The sequence below is a fragment of the Nasonia vitripennis genome, chromosome 5 (genome assembly GCF_009193385.2).
Source record: "Nasonia vitripennis strain AsymCx chromosome 5, Nvit_psr_1.1, whole genome shotgun sequence".
NCBI classification, from domain to species: domain Eukaryota; kingdom Metazoa; phylum Arthropoda; class Insecta; order Hymenoptera; family Pteromalidae; genus Nasonia; species Nasonia vitripennis.
The window spans coordinates 22,926,524-22,943,795 of NC_045761.1; the positions used below are offsets into that span (position 1 = coordinate 22,926,524).

A 17,272-nucleotide genomic window follows, 5' to 3' on the forward strand; every position below is an offset into this window, starting at 1 on the left:
CCTCTTTAAGGAAAGTTCCTCGCGGGGAGAAACAATAAGCGAGATTGACTCCTATAGCTGTGTGTGTGTGTGTGTGTAAACTACGACTTTTTGCAGCGCGAGTCGTTAAAGAATTTTTAATGCGGCAATTTGCCGCGCGAGTCAAATCCTCGAAAATCGACCCAATACACAGCCACACCGTGTTGCGTGCGTCAAATTACCGGAGCTACGGATTGATCTATACACACGTGTGTTTGCATTTTGGATAGAGAGTGTATAGTAGTCGTCGACACTCGTTTCGTGTAAAAACTATACGACGTATATAGTGTGAAAGATTTATTATACTCCGAGTGTATAGAGACGTCCTAGTGATATTTAATAATCAGCTCGTTTCATTTTAAGAGGAGTAAGGGACAGAAACTATTTTTAGCCAACCCACTTTTCCGCCGCCTACAGTAAGACGCAGTAGTGTGGCATCGGCGAAAGGAAAAAATATTAGCGGCTCTCGCAAGATCGAGGTAGAGGGAGAGGGGGGGGGGGTGAAAATCGATGTATGCGCGAAGATTCGCCCGTAAACTTGTCTCTCTACCGAAGAAAATACCTCGCGTGCAAAGGCTTTTCCGCTCGGTTGCGGCGCTGGCTGGTACCGGCGACCCCCTTGTGTATAGACACTTATAATACTCTACTCTTTTGCCCTGTATATTTATGTCTGAGGACACGCGCACGCGGCTTCTTTATTTCCTTTTGCCACACTTTTCAATCAAAGCATCGAACAATATACGTCGAGAGAATTTTTCCCAGCTAGATTTCAAATAGCCCGCCAATTTCAAAAGCGCGACAAAAGCTCCGCCTCGTATAGTGTACGTCGGCGATTGTTTCGGCCGCGCGCATTTATTCCAAGCCTGCTTTTTATTTCCAGCCGTAAACACACTCACACACACACACACACAAAGCTAAAAAACAGAGAAAGGGTTACACACACATATAAGACATATTCGGGCCTAGCGTGCGTTCATCGACTCATTCCGCATAGCGTCTACGTCTACGTCGCGGGCGGGGGGGGGGCGTATAGTATATAGCTATGGCCAAGTTGACTTGCGAATTTATGGCGGCAAAAATTTATGGCTTCAATTTCCGAGATATTTAACGGAGCGAATACGCGAGAGGCTTAAGGAATTGTCGCTGCAATTGTTCCCTCGTATATATACACTCTCCTCCTGCAAGCTCTTTACTCGCTGTTATAGCTGAGCGCGAGGCGAGTTTTGACTTTCGGCTAAACGAACGACAAGCGTAATCTTATACACGTCGAGTTGGGCTAACGGCGTTACTTAGAGCGCGAACGTGCAGCGCCGAGGATAATCGCTCCTGCCGCTGCTGCTGCAGTGCTTTAAGAGGGTTTTAAGGTATATGATTGGTTTTTCGCTTTGAATATAGCCCCAGAAAAGGGAAAAATATACGACTCTCAGATTTCCTCTCGATCTCGAACACATCCCTCCCGGGACTTCCTCTCCTCATTTTCCTCGGCGTCGTTGTGTCTCCGATATCAGAGGGACCCGCAGCAAAATAAAGCCGTCGTAAAAAAACCAAAAAAGCCTCACCGCGACAAAAGCGCAGCGTCGCCTCGATATTTTCTCACGGCTATATACGCCGGCGGCGACGACACACAGGAAGCAATAGGAAAGCGAGAATGGGCTTCTCGCGAAAAGACACCGCGCATCGCAGGCATCATAAGAAAGACGAGCCGAGAGGCTTAGTTCCAGATATAATTTCCGGCGATCGATGCGCCCTCTGCGTTCATACATCCTTGGAAGTTTTGATGCGGCCCCAAAACTTTGCACGTCGAGCGTATCTATATGTAGATAGAAAACGAATCGACTTTAGCGCGCGCGAGAGAGAGAGAGAGAGAGAGAGAGAGAGAAAGCATTTAGATCGCGAAGGTAGATTGCGGGGGCGTGAGAATTTTTTTACTTCGTCTCGCGAATCGATTCTCGTTATATATAGCGTGCAATGCGGAATAAAAGCTCGCGCGCTGGCGTATTATATGCCGCGATTTATTAATGATCGGAAGCCTCTCCCGGAGAAACAATAGTCTCTCGCTCTGGTCATTAAAAAATATTTTCAGTCCAGAGGCTGTTTGCGCGGGTGTGTAGGTATATACAAGTGGAGAGACTCTCTGGGCTTATTTAATTTTCCTGTCCGGAGATGAAACACCGGAATGAAAAATGCGAAAGAGACAGAGAGAGATTTTTCCCGAGGACAATCGCGGCGAGAGAGAGAGAGAGAGAGAGAGAGAGAAGCTCGGGACACAGTTCCTGCTCTTTGTTCGACGCGCGCGCTTTTTAAAAAGGGGATATCCATCTCTATCCCCCGATAGATCGTTGTGTATGTGGGTAACGATCGGCGCCGGCGTGTAATCGTAATAACAATCCGGAGCACTGTATATGTGCACGCGTGTGTGGAAAGAATCTCTTCTTCGCTTTTTTTCTCACTCCCGGTACTGACGCGGCCGTTGTGGAGGCTTAGCCAAGTGTGAGCGAGAGATAATGTTAATTTTCGCGAGCACAAAGGCCGGGACACACGAGGTGTACAGATAAGCGTAACTTTGCTGCGCTGATGCGTTTATACACACATTGCTCTCGCGATGGACTTTGGGAATAGACGAGTGTATCATGGACTTGTTGCGCTGGACGTTGAAAAATTTTTATATTTGCGCGAATTTCTGAAAGCCCGCCTTTGTGCGCGGCGCGCAACAGCGCGAGCCTTTCACGACGAGCTTCCTCCTACACACACACACACACACACACACACGACGATTGCGTATGTCCGATACGTTAAAGTGTAACGAAAAACACGTCGCTTACGCGATATAGAGCGATAAATCACGAAAGCGCGGGAAAATTGAATTTTCATCAACGCGGCATCGCTCTCTGATAAAGGAAAATCGATGGCTCGCGCGGCCTAAATAAATAACGGCTTTTCCCTCTCTTGCTCGTGCGTGCGCGGTTGGGATCTATCAATCAAGGAAAATCCGAAGCAACAAATTCGATACACCTCGAAGCGAGAGAGAGAGAGAGAGAGAGAGCCTCCCTTTATAGGTGCACCTACACATACACACGCTCGAGCGAAATTCCGAGTAGCCGGGGTTTGAGAACCCCCGATCCTTCCGCACGCGCTGAAGGAACGTGTATCGGGTATATACATACATATGTATATACACATAGAAAAGCCGACGAGAGCGACAGCCGGCAGGCTGCCGCTGCCGAGTATAAGTGGGGAGAGGGAGAGCAGACGTTTGTGCGGCGTTTCCACTGCTGTCGCCGATTTTCATCGAGGTTCGCGACGGACATAACCTCTAAATTATCATGAAATTATGTGCGTAGAGAGCGGAGCTTGTCTAATCGACGCGCTAGCGTGAGCAGTAAAGGATAGAGAAAAGGTAGCGTACAGAACCGGCGAAAAATCCTGGCCACTGGCCTCGCGGCAGAACGTCGAAGGGTGGTAGTACCGTCGAGCGCCGTAAAAGGGCGCTAGCGTCGCTCTCTCCTTCCCCACCCTTCCTTTCTCCTGCCCCTTTCGGCCGTCTCTCTCGCTCTTTGTTCCCCTCCCCTCGTCGCCGGCGCATACACATACACACACACACACACACATAGAGCACACGGACAGTGTGTACCAGGCTGGCTTCCTTCTCCCTGCGCGACGACCCTCGCCGCTACACAAGACGGCGGCCGGCGCGTACACAGCTGCCGTCCTCTCTCTCTCTCTCTCTCTCTCTCTCTCTCTCTCTCTCTCTCTCTCTCGCAGCAGCGGCTCTCTGACAGCTTTCATTCTCGCAGCGCAGTCTACTGGTCGCCAGTGTACGCGCGCGTTTTCCCGAGAGCACCGCGCGCTAGCTCCGATATTTGCTAATATATATATATATATACATCAGCCGCAGTGTCTTGATCGTTGATTTTTCTTTAACCCGCACGCGCGCTCGTTACACGCAAGGTTCGCTCATCCTCGTCGTATTACTACACAGTTGTCGTTGATGTGCCGGCGAAGGAGCGCCGATAGAAGCTCAGTGCGATCCTCGAGATCAATCGCATAACGCACGCGTGCGCACTGTTTTGCAAGTGTGTGTGTGCGCGTGTGTGTGTGTGAGAGAGTGTGTATCAGCCGCAGAAAACGAGAGAGGGAGCGAGAGGCACACACTGCACACAACCCCTCTATAGCGTGTAGAGTAGTGCCGGCTTCCGCATCGGTTTGTATATTCCGTCTCTCTCAGCACCACAACCACCACCACTACCACAAAAAATAAGCATCATCCTCCGAGACCAACATCTCTCTCCTCTCCGTGTCGTTATACGCACACTTCCAATCGATACTCTTTCTTCCGGCAGCTCTCGCTGTGTCTCTGCTCTCTTTTGGCATCGGACTCTCGCTGTTATATTCTCGCGCGCGCGTCTCGACGCGGACAGATGCAGCAGCAGCAGCTCTCGTCGTCGTCGTCGGTGCGCTGACCGTAAAACCGGTGTCCGACGCGCGCGCAAGTGAGCGCCAACGTGTGTGTGTGTGTGTGTATACCTGCGAATTTTCGAATCCGCACACGGTGCAGTGTATAATATAGAAGACGCCGCGGCGGCAGCAGCAGCAGCAGCCTCCCCCACCGCTTTCTTCCTTTTTTCCGTTCGTTTTGTTGTCTCTCCCCTGCGAGAGCTGCAGCCGCTGCTTTGTTCGCGAAGCAGCAGCAGCAGCAGCAGCGTCTAGTCAAGCGGAGAGAGAGGGATACAGACGCACACATCGAAGAAGCTGCGAGCCGGTTCGACTATACGTATATATACGCGCGCGCGCGCGCGCGCGGGCTTTGTTTGTTTGCTGCTACCACAAGAGAGAGCGAGAGAGAGAGAGAGCCTCCCCCTACGTATATACCTATATATACCATCCACATCCATCCCCCACCCGCTACACACACTTGTACTCACGCTTATTTATTATGCATGCGTATATCGTATACACCCACAGACAGATACACACACACATACACACACACACGCATACTTAATCTGGCCGTGTTCGTGACCTTGGAATTGGTGTTCAGTGTCGGCGGCGAGTGAACGAGAGCAGCAGCAGTAACGGCGACAGCGGAGCAGCAGCAGCAGCAGCAGCAGCGGAGAAAGGAAAGTGAGAGAGAGAATCTAGAGCCTCCTCTCGCCGAAAGAGATCAGCAAACTGGCGGCCACAACGGCGACGGCGGCGGCGGCCGCGGCGGCACAGGCGGCGGCCACCAGGAGCATGTTTCCCTACACGACCTTCCCGGCAGTCGGGTAAGCTTCCCATAACCTGCGCGAGTATACATACTTGTTTTATTCGCGGAAAAGGGAGATTCGCGCGGTTTAATTTTATTTTTCTTAATATATTAACGAACCGCCCGAGTCTCCTTAAGCCGGTTAACGAGCGGACAAGGACGGCCAGAAAACACACAGACACTATGTACAATACGTATATGTATGTGAGAGAGGAAAGTACATACGTAGCGAGCGCGCGCGGAGAGCAGGCCGCGAGGAGAGTTGCTTCACGTGCGCCAATATGCGAGAAAGAGGCGGAGGAGGATGTTGCATGGGAGAAGCGTGAGATTTTCGCCGGTTGCAGGGACGTATTTTTTTCTCTTTCTCTCTTATGGTGCTTGCATGGATGTAACATAATATTATTACTATATATAGAGGTTGCGCGTGAAGCACTCGTTTATCGTTGTCTTTGTTGTTAAGTCGGGGCCTGCTCCCGCTACTCTGTATACGATGTGATATTTTTTTTTATCTTTATTATCCTTCATAGCTCATCGTTTATCTGATTGTTACGTATACATAAATATATAGGCTACTCTTATATGTGTATACTATATCTATATATTGAGTAAATCGGTGCAGTAGTGTTTATCTCTCTTTTACATAAAATATAATACATATAAGGTAGAAGATTGTTTAGATTGGTTGTTTGTCTAGGGGAGAGCAGTATCTATACACGTTGGATATTTTACATTTATATTAATATTATTTGTCTATATATATATACATCTATATATTGAATCAGTTGCGGGCCGTCTGTCGGCGGGAAGAGTCTCCGCGGAAAACAAAACTTTATATGTCGTATAAACTCGCCTGCTGGGAGACTCGACCCGTCGATCGCGCCTTTTGTTATCGTATATACAAAGTTGCAATTTATGTCCACACACACACGCATACACACCTCTGTCTCTGTTTATTTTAATTACTTCTCGTATATTTTGTATGTACAAAGGTATAACGTAATTATGTCGCTCGACTTTTATACATATGGTAATTGGTATTTTTTTCGTATATACACCACCTATATACAACGATCCGCCGCCCCCGAGCTGGAGTCGAAGCTGTTACATCGATACTTTTTACGTTAAAACCAGCATCGATCCGCTATAATACACGAACGAAATAGTGTGTCGTTTCGTATAACCGAGATTCGGAACCGACTATAATAGGTTCTCTCATCCCCTTCCCTATACACGTATACTTGTACGTCCGGCATTTGTTTACCTTTTTTCGCTCATCCTCTCTGTTTACCTTCGCGTATCACGTATACGTATAGCGGACAGCTCGGAGTTACAGCGATTCCATATCGCATTCTAGGTACACGTTTCTCTCTCTCGCGAAAATTCAACTTATGATAATTCCGCTTAATAATGCCGTCAATAAACATCGGACTTTAGCGAGCTTTACGCATACTTTCACCGCGCGAGATCTCGTTTACGTAAGCGCATGAAAATTCGAGTTCGAAAGTGGGCGGCTTATTTTAAAGCGACGCACACGTCGCGGATGATTCCGATCTATCCGTATACTAATAATACCTGAACTTTTGGCACTTTTGGGCGAGCGCGATCTCAGACAACGACGAATACGATGACTACGTGTGCGATACGCATCTTTCTCTCTCGAGCGACGCGCGAGACGGCTCTTGCGATTGTGCCTGTACGTGTACGTGTGTGTGATTTGTTCTTGCTACTCGGCACTACATATATTTATAAACATTAGATAATGGCTTGTGAAATAATAGCACATCCTTACTCCGGAGGTTCGCGTGATTGTTTATACTTCCATCTTATACACACACATACACACACGCAATATGTAAGTGTACACAGCTGCATACGCAAACACAATCACACAGATAGTTGCATGTAATTCGAGGAGGAGAATAAGAGTTACTTGTATATTGTCTAGCGTAGAATTTTCTCCTTACGTTATATACTCGTTGTTGTATACACCAGACACTTTGCCACACTTCCCGTTTCTCCACAACCCAACGATCTCTCTCTTACCGTCCGTATACCTGTATACATAAATCTCGTAATTTTAACGATGCCGCGATAACGGCCCGTCGTCTTGTATATATTTCTATAATACTTCTGACGTGCAGCTCCGCGCGTAGCGGCTTTACGACCTGCCAGAAACTTTACTGCTCACTATGCATCGAGAAAATTTCGCATAGAGACTTTGCATCCCAGTGTCTTCCTTATCGATTTTCCTCGCTCCTTAACACTATATAGCTATCGATACGTCCACCTCGTTATACAATCAATCTCTCGAAATTCGAGGCTCTACTTTTTTTTTAATACCCTCGGAAATGCCTCACAAATCGCGCGGGCACGCGACGATCGTCGATTAATGCGACACGCGATCTTGTAAGGCTCTAAACACCTCTAAATATAAACACTCGGTGGCTATATACTCTATACTCGGACATTGACTTTCGCGGTGGATTTCACCGCTGTGGATACTCTTTCCACAGTCTCTCTATTCCTCGCTGCTCTCGTTACAACACACATTTTCATTCGATCATTTTTTTTTCATTCCGCCTTCGCTTCAGCCGCCTGTGCCTAAGCTTTCGCTTTCGCTCTCTGCGGATCTAGAGTCTAGATAAAACCGCTGAGGTTCTCGCTCGCGCTACGCTGCTGATGACGAAAATTCAAATTGCCAGGGGAGATAAGAGAGTTCTGGGAGGGGAAGAATGGGGGGGGGGAGGATTTTGAGTGGTTTGAATTAAAATTTTATTAAAGTTTCTTATTACTCGAGCGTAAATTTAACTTCAAAAGTCGGCGACTCCACGTGGTTTCGACTTCCGCAGTTGGCACTGCCCGCAATCATGCCATCGCTCGGCTCCGCTCCGCTACTCTCGGTTCAGCAAAAAACCTCTATATACACACGCCGAAAATTTTTTTCACACACATACACACACACACATCATCGTTCGACATCAGTATATATAGTAGTGCGCATAGCCGCTACACATATTACACTCAACACAGAGCTCCGTCCTTACGCACAATGGGCAATCGAAGGGGAAAATTCTCGAAAGCGATCTCTCGCGGCGCCGTTGCCAGGGGCAACGCGTCGCTCGCGCGCGCGCGCGAACAAAGAGCAGGAGCGCGTGCGCTGAAACGGGAGAGAGAAGCGCTCGAGGAGAGGAAAGGGTTCTCTCTCTCTCTCTCTCTCTCACGATGCGGGCCGGCAGATGGCTTGTACACGAGAGTGTATACTCTTACGGTTGTAGAATTTTTCGGCAGGTTGAGATTCTTCCTCGCGCGTTGTCTATAATATGGATCTAGGCTTATATAGTCTCGCGACGAATTAATCGAGAAGCGTATATTGGTTCGCCGACGCGGGAGCTCTTATTGGAGGCAAGTGTTCCGAGAAACGTGTGTGTGTATTGACGCTGTTAATGGATCGACAGTGGTTCGCGCGTTATCGCACAGTTACACGCTCTCCGTCTCCTCTGTGTATAACGTTTTGGCTTCTATATGCTTGGATGCGATTGGTTAAGAATTCGTTAAACGATAACTATTAAGTACTCGACGGAACGATCTTCCAGACCGCGACGGTATACTTAATTTCCCCACTCGAAAATCCACTTTCCCGAAAGTATCTCCTCGAAGAAACACAGAGCTAAGTCAATTCGGAGCAGTGCGACTGTGCATGTGTGTGTGTGTGTGTGTGTATAGAAAGAAAAACCCGCGGCAGACCGGCGTCTGGAGCCAGCGGCGCACACATACACACACACACGCACATATAGATATAGATATAAGGAGAAGGGGCAATCCGCGAGAGAGGAGTTCGAGGAACTGCGCGTCGCGAGGTCGCACGTGCTTCCTATACTCCAGAGCAGTCCTTGGACGCACTTTCGTCTGCTTTTCCACAGCCCTTTTTGTCTCTCTCTCTCACTCGAGGCCGCGCGCGGAGCTGTGTGTACTCAAGGTTGGGGCCCTTTGCACTTTTTTTCCTTCAATTTTCTTCCTCGCTTCAACTTCGTTGCTCCTCCTCTGAATAAAACTCGAGACTCGAACTTCTCGACGCTTTTAATTAGCGGAATAGCCGACGTTCAATTTTCCACGGAGATCTCGCAACAGGTCTCAAACTCGGAACGCAAGCTTTTGCTTTTATTCTTTATTGTTCATCGTCGGTGTGTGTATACGGTTTAGAATTTCGTCGAAAAATCGATCACAACGATATATCCGCACGAGCGAGCGCAAGTTAACAGCCGTCAGACTTACTTACGCAACTTCAAAGCAACCCGAGAGAGCAGCCGCGTACACAACACGCCTATGTGTGCGTACATAGTAGGGTATCCCGAGATTCGAGTTACCTGATTATGCAACATATAGTAAACTGACTCGACTGGATTGTATATGTAGCATGTGTACTGTCGAAAAAAAAAAATTTTTTTTCTCCTCCCTTATGTACCGGTGAATTTTCTTGAGTCTAACGAGTCTCGGCCACCTGTCCGGCGGTTTCGTCCTCGCCGATCTCGTCGGTCTCGTTGCCGTTGGCGTCCAACATCGGCTCGCCGCGCATCAACCGGTAGCGGTTGTCCAGATGGATGGCCGGTTTCCAGTCGTCGGTCTTCATCCACTGCACGGAAAAACGTATAGAGCTCGTGAGAGATTTGCGTGTGGCGTATACGAGTGATCGATACAGAAAAGTTGAAAAGGGGAGGGGGATAAATGACAGCAGCAGCGAATAGCCATTTTTCCATCAGCGCGCGTTAATCCCTGCGCTGAAAAAAGCTCCGGCGACAGGTGCGATTATATAGAAGAACATAACCCTTCGCATCGATAATCCCCGGCAATCGACAGTCGAAAACTCCAGCTAATCCAGTCCGATTATATTCTCCCCCACATGCGCACGTGACACCTGACAACTTGTCTCTCTCTCTCTCTCTTCTCAGCGGATCTTGGAAAGCCGATCGCTCGCCGAGTTTTAGTCTCCCGTCTCTACAGCGCACAGACACTATGGCAGTGCGGGGGGGGGGGGGAGGAAGCCGCAGAGAGTAAAACGCGCGCAAGTCGATACTCGTCGGCGTGTTGCAGTGCGCCCTCGCGGTTTCGGCCGGATGATGGTGGGGAGAAAGAGGAGGACCGAGGCAAATGTTGTGCAATATTTATCGCGGGGGCCATAGATCCTACGCGCGTGAAACCGTAGACGCGCGCAGGAGTCAGGAAATGAAAACCGCTGATGCGATTTTTTCGCCCGAGTATAGTGTGTATTGTTTGGACTGTCCATGATTACCGTTTGGAGAGCAGATGTGTCTCTTATTTACGAGAGGAAGAATCACGCGGAGCATTTATCCGGATAGCGTTTATACACATAAAGAGCGGAGCATCTTGCGACACAACGTTGTAGGGAGAAACGCGGTATAATGCAGTTTGCCGGCGGCGGCGGCGGCGGCGGTGCGGGGGTGAAAGTGGCCGCCGCCGACGGGCAAATCGAATTACGTCGTTAGAAGCCGCAGCAAGGACGATCCGGAAACCCTGAAAGCTCTGCTCGGTAATCTAACGCTCCGGAAGGTCTTCTTCGTTCGATTCTTTTTTTCAAAGGCTTCCCCCCCTCTCTTCCTTCTATTTGTAACGTCGCGCATAACACGCGGGCGTTCAACTCGTTTGTGTGGCTTCTCTCTCGGCGGGGTTTGGTGTTTCCGTGAATTTTTCGAAAAAACTATGCTCCACTTTCCGCGAGCTTTCAACGTCGATAACACGCGTGTCTACGCGGAAAATTCGATATTCAACGCTGCGCAGCAGTGTACACGGGTACGGTTTAATTTTCCGATGCTGCTGACTCGCTCTTACGTCGATCTCTGACAAAAGACACTCGGGGAAGTGGGTCTATCCGTATTACCACTCGCAGTGGTACACAATCAGCGGAGGACCTTTATTAACGTACATATAGGCGTCGGGCAATCTCGACTCCGTCTGCTGGGAAGAATTAATTTTCACCCCGACTTTCTCTCTACTTCAGGGTGTGAAGAAAAAAATGCTCCGCTGCCCGGTAGTTGCTGCTGCGTCAGCAGCCGGAGGGTGTGTGCTACTCTCTCTCGCTCTGGCCTGAATTCATTTTTCAAGCTACCCTCGATAAAACCGGAAGCTTTTCGGGTGGCTCGAACAAGTCTCAATTTCAGTCGGACGAGCGCGGTTAATCATCCGGAAATAAAATTTTCTCATTATACCCGATTTCACGCGACAGACGCGACGCGATAAGGCTTTTTTGTTGTGGAGGAAAATATAACATATGCGTTAAATCGACGTTGATCTCGAGCGGAGGAAGAAACGCTTCGACGAACAAAAGCGGGTGAACCGGGAACACAACAATACGTCGTAAAATTAATCTCTTAGCCAAGAGGAGAGGGAAGTCGAGGGGGGTTGTTTCCTCGGTTCGGGAAGACAGATAAGAGTGAGATTTTCCGTGTGTACTACAGTCGTGTGTCTCTCTCTCTCTCTCTCTCTCTCTCTCTCTCTCTCTCTCTCTGTCTCTCTCTCTCTCTCTCTCTCTCTCAGCGAAGAGGAGGAAAATTCGGACGATGTCGGGTCGCGATAAGGGGATGAAAGAGCTTCGGGGAGTCAAATCGGCGCGCTTTTATTCCTATCGATCCGCACGCGCGTGTACAGAGTTGGCGCGAGTGCGACTCTTTCGAAATCTTTTTTTTTCTCATCGCTGCCGATCGAGCGGAGGATTTCTTTTTGTTTCGTCGACTACGGGTGTGGTGGTGTGGACGATGACTCGAAATTAGAGCTCGATCGAGAGAGCTGGGCGCGGAATTGAAGAAAAACAAAACGACTGTTGATTGACCAATTATTTCATCGTTACACTATTAGTCGAGCCAACCGAGCAGAATTTTATTCTCCGTTGGCCGAGAGCTAGAGCGATCGCCGAGAAATCAATTGTTTATTGTGCACATCGCACACGGTTAAATTTATATACGTGTCAGCGTACAGCTTTATATATAACGATACCCCCCTTTTAGGTATTGATAACATTTTGATGCTGCGCAGTGAACTGCGTCGCGCTCATTATTATTCTATTCCATCTTTTAGTGATATATGTACATTTGAACGTAGATTTAATTAACGAGGCATCATTAGTTGATTAACTATATATTTGCTATGTAATTCTAATACTGCCATATAATATACTACTATTTTATATATATATATATATATATATATATATATATATATATATATATATATATATATATATATATATATATATATATATATATATATATATATATATATATATATATATATATATATATATATATATATATATATATATATATATATATAACTGTCACACACTATATGTAAATAGCTAGACACGTAAATGGAAAGTTGAGACTTTCCAGTATACTTGAGACTTGAGCAGTATATATATATATCATACGTATTATCTAACAATAACGAGTACGATTACGTGTTTCATTAATTTTGTTGTTGTCGTTTACGTTGATGGTTTGTGAAGTTGACCCGCTCTGATAACATCGATTATACCAATTTGATAATAGACGATCTGTCGATCGTGATATATAACAATAATGGAAATGCAATCACCCTATATTTATCTGTTATATTAACATCAATATCTTGTGTAACACCCCAACCACTTCCCCCCACCCTGAGTTTTGGGACTAGAGAGAATATTAATAATAATAATAATAATAATAATAAATTAAAATAATACATCTATTCGTATGAATAACACCGTTGGCATGTTTTGCTTGTTTACGTATACGTAAAGTAGGTTTCCGTAGGACAGACATATACATATATAATATCTATGTAGCTACTATATAAATATAACACACATTGTGTCCGACGTCGACGAGATCGAGCCTAGCCTCACCCACTGCACCCTTTCTCTCTTTCTTTCCAGAGTCTCTCTCTCTCTCTCTCTCTCTCTCTCTCACTCTTTCTCTCCGATAAATTATCAAAGCGTGAACCGCCGTCAGTCTTTTTGTCAACTCTATGCATATTTATAAACTCTCTTTCTCTCTCCACCGAAGCTTTTTTATCACGCTCTACTCGTCCGTGAATTTTCAACGCCGCCAACGACTGTGTGTATGTGTGTGTGAACGTCGTAAACTCGATCGCGAATTTGCAATATTTTCAGACACTATCCATAGCATAGAGCCACGAACTCGTAAAGCAGCGGCGGCGCAGCGAGTGAAGGGGGACGCGGGCAAAAAGCAGACTGTAAAATAACGAAGGAAGGAGGTCTGTGAGAGAGAGAGAGAGAGAGAGAGAGAGAGAGAGAGAGAGAGAGAGAGAGAGAGAGAGAGAGAGAGAGAGAGAGAGAAAACGGAACGCGCCCAGAGTTGTAGAAGAAAGGAAGGAGGAGAAAAAAGGAAAGGCGCGGGCGAAGGAGATAAAAAGAAAGGAGAGAGAAAGGAGGATGGCAGTGGGAGGACTAAGAGAGGTCTCGAAAGATCGTAACCAAGCGTGTAAAGAAGGGCGAGTAGATAGTCTAGGCTTCTCTTCTGTTCCTCATTTTTTTTGTGTTGTCGTGCCCGTTTCTCTTCACCGGCTCATTTTTTTTATTATAAATATCAGATATTACACTCTGTTCGTTATATAGATATACACACACGCAGACGTTATGATTTTGGTTGTATTATTGCAGCGTAATTAACGTTATCGTGGTTACATACTATAACATAGTTAGTGAGATTATTATATACTTTTGGAGAAGACGTTGGAAAGTTGTAGCTTTGTTGTTGCTCTCTCTTTCTCTCTCTTTGTTATCATTCCTCTATTTTTTTGTATCCTCTAAACTACTCTTATTACTTTTGTTTTGTACACACTTACTTACTTACTCCTCTATTATAACTATACTACTTTTGTTTCTGGCATATATATCTAGATTATCATAACTTTCTTAATAACCAGAGGTCGTAATACACAGTCTCTATATATATATATTATCTCTATATCTCACAGTGTATATATGTATAAACGGTATTTGATATATTTTTAAACTTTGTCGTATCGTTAGATTTGATTTATATATTTATATTAAATTAGTAAACAGTTTGAGAAAAAGTAATTAACACTTTTTGTACACATATTGGCATTGCACGATGACGATGATTAATCATAATAATAAAAAGCAAAACAAAATTTCTTTTCTATTCCTCTCTCTTTTGTTTGTTGACGTAATTTAACAGCATCTCTCAGAACAATTAACGACCGTATTAATTTTTTTGTGCCAGTATTTAACGTATACATAGTTGAGGTTGAAAAAAAAAGAACAAAGCACATTCTCTCATAGAGCACACACCCACACAGAAACACACGAACTTTCAGTTTTTTAATTTCCCAACAGTTTTTTGTTTTTTGTTTACTTTCAATCTCTATCTTGAGTTTTTGTTGTGTTCCATTTAACGATCTCCGTAGGGTCTCAAGGATCACGAGGGCCTATTGTCGAATAGCGTCCACGTTGTTAGAGAGGGAACTAAACTGCTGCAGCGGTGGCGGTGGCGGCGGTATCGGCGAAAAATAATAAGCTTATTCGCAGAGAGCAAAAGAGCTACAATGACCGCACACCAGCCACAATGATTTTATAAGCAACGAAAACTCTCTTAAAATGAATCAGCCCGACCGAGCGACGCCTCGTATAAGTTGCGCTCAACTTATACTCGCATCCCACTACCGGCTCTCGCTCACACACACAGCGCAGGTAATGTCTCTCTCTCTCTCTCTCTCTCTCTCTGTCACTAAACAATCTGTCTTTTTTTTGTATAACAAACTACTTACTTCTTCCTTTTACTATTTTTTTTTTAAATATAACCAAGCGATTTATTCCATTTTTTTTAAATTTGTGATTAGCCTCGTGTATTTAATGTCCTAACCACTAGACCGCCACAGTCAAAATAGAGCAGTTGTTCTCTCTGTATATTCATTATATTTTCATACTTGGATATGTCGTATTGTCGATGTTACATAGTTACTATATTAGAGCACACAAGAGGCTGGACCCAGAAGTCTCGGAATGTGTTTAAACCTCAATGGTACACTTGGAGCTTCGGGTGCCGTCCGTTTAGGAATCTTAGCTACATCAACTGTATAAACATATAACCATATCGCTCCGAGCGTTAGCCAAAAGGCGAACGAATAAAAACAGCAGCAGCAGTACTGGGTCGCCTCCTTAATGGAGGATTACGGACACACAAGAACGAGCGCAGAGTCGAGCGGTTAGTCGGATCGGAGATTTATCGAGCTATACAGGATTAAAATGATCCGCGCGAGCGCTAAGGGCTTCAACGTCCCGGGACTGTACTATACACTCTCTGAAGTCAGCTTAATTCGCCCCTTCGCGGTAATCAAATTTCTATCAGGAGCATCGAACCGCCTCCTCTCTCTCTCTCTCTCTCTCTCTCTCTCTCTCTCTCTCTCTCTCTCTCTCTCTCTCTCTCTGTCTCTCTCGGCAATGAGCGTATAACAAAATGCCGTCCCAGTGCTGCGCGGCTCGTTACAATACCTTTTGCTCGTGCTATAGTTGATATTCCGTGTAAAATTGTTATTTATCATCCCTTTCCACTCTTGTACCCTGTATAAATGTGCACGTAGTGCTATTAAAATTTCATGAATCATAGATGGGCCGATTTTTGTTCTCATGCACGTGCTGTGCTACTGCTGCTGCTGCAGAATCTCTCATCTCTCGCTAATCGATTATTCATTTTGCAGCCTGCATTGTCCCTTTTAAGCCTCTTCTCCCACCACTGTAGCAGTTCCTTTTTCTTTGTTATATTTTCGACAAATCCCGGCTACTGTATGCAGAGAGTTTAATCGATCGGACGACGCGTCGAATGTTTAATCCGGCAGCTTACTTTATATCCTTTATTTAACTTTGATTAACGTTTTTCTCGTTAATTACGCTCTCGACTGCGCGCGCGCGCGGAGGAGAAAATCCGGGCAACGTGTTGGTGAATTATTCCGCGACGCACGAATGCTCCTTTTTTGTGGCGAATATTTAGCCAGGCTCGCCGATCAATAGTTTACACTCGCTATATAATGGTCTACGCCGTGCTTGAGTAGGGCGCTTTCTTACCAGCTGCTGGTAAACCTTGTCGGTAAGGTAGATGCGCTCGACGGATTGGTCGATGATCTACCTTATCGACGGCGACAAAGCAGATACTCTGTCCGCTGCATCGATACGTTCTACGATATCCCTTATCGTTATTATCACTTTTCTCTTATTATTCACTTAGCTAGTATATTGATATTTTTATTTGATTTAGGAAGCTTTGGTGTTAGATAGTTTTCTACTTTATACAATAAACGTATAGATTTAGACATTTTTTTAATGATTTACCACTACGTCACTGAAAGCGTGTGTTATACATGTCCTAGTCTAGTTGATATTGACATGCTTTTACATACTAATATGAAATCGAAAAATTTTGGAAGGTATCATATACGATTTGCAGGAAGTTTGCAAGGAATGTCAACGAATAACAAGAACTCCATTTTTGTATTGTTCGACCAGTTAGTTTACTCAAATTTCACAGCCATTACAAATTCTTATAAAATTTCTTATAACAATTTTGTAATTTTTATTCTCTTTGAAGAAACTTGTGCCCACGCTTCGTATACAGTTTGCTTGTTCCATGTATAGTTAGAAGAGATTTCGAATAAAAAACTTTTAATCAGTGTACATGCTATTATCTCTATAAACTATGTATAGACTACTTATTCTTTGAGAAAAAAAAATGATTCAGTGCCATTTATGACGACATGGAAAAACTTGTATGATTCGTGGAATATCTCTAGTTTCTATTTAGTATCTATTGAAAACCGTGAGATAATAAGAATACTATAAGCATACTCTATATATTTCTCTATAACACTACAGACACTGATATTATATACCTAAAGCATATTTATGTATATAATAGTAAACAAAAATATTATATATAAACATGAAGCTATGTGGTGATATCTCTAAACTATACAGAA

At 45.3% G+C, this 17,272-nt stretch overlaps 2 protein-coding genes across 7 annotated transcripts in view; one reads left to right on the forward strand and one right to left on the reverse strand.

Moving 5' to 3' along the window:
- Positions 1–17,272, forward strand: part of LOC100123736 (RNA-binding protein Musashi homolog 2) — a 51,562-nt gene that overhangs the window by 25,379 nt on the left and 8,911 nt on the right. The window contains exons 1-3 of one of the 6 annotated variants that reach the window (XM_016985574.3): positions 3,797–4,219; positions 5,057–5,282; positions 14,711–14,993. The exons of 1 other annotated variant lie outside the window; for it this stretch is intronic. Coding sequence is in view for 2 of the 5 variants with exons in the window: in XM_031931011.2 (XP_031786871.1) it covers positions 5,251–5,282 (32 nt within the window). In the remaining 3 variants the exon portion in view is untranslated. Of the gene's footprint in view, positions 1–3,795; positions 4,220–5,056; positions 5,283–12,991; positions 14,994–17,272 lie in introns of those variants that run through there. 4 more of the 6 variants (XM_016985572.3, XM_031931011.2, XM_031931012.1 and 1 more) reach the window with 4 other exon arrangements.
- Positions 6,213–17,272, reverse strand: part of LOC116417554 — a 26,641-nt gene continuing 15,581 nt past the window's right edge. The window contains exon 4 of the mRNA XM_031931019.2: positions 6,213–9,893. Coding sequence (XP_031786879.1) covers positions 9,744–9,893 — 150 coding nt within the window. The 3' untranslated portion in view covers positions 6,213–9,743. The remainder of the gene's footprint in view (positions 9,894–17,272) is intronic.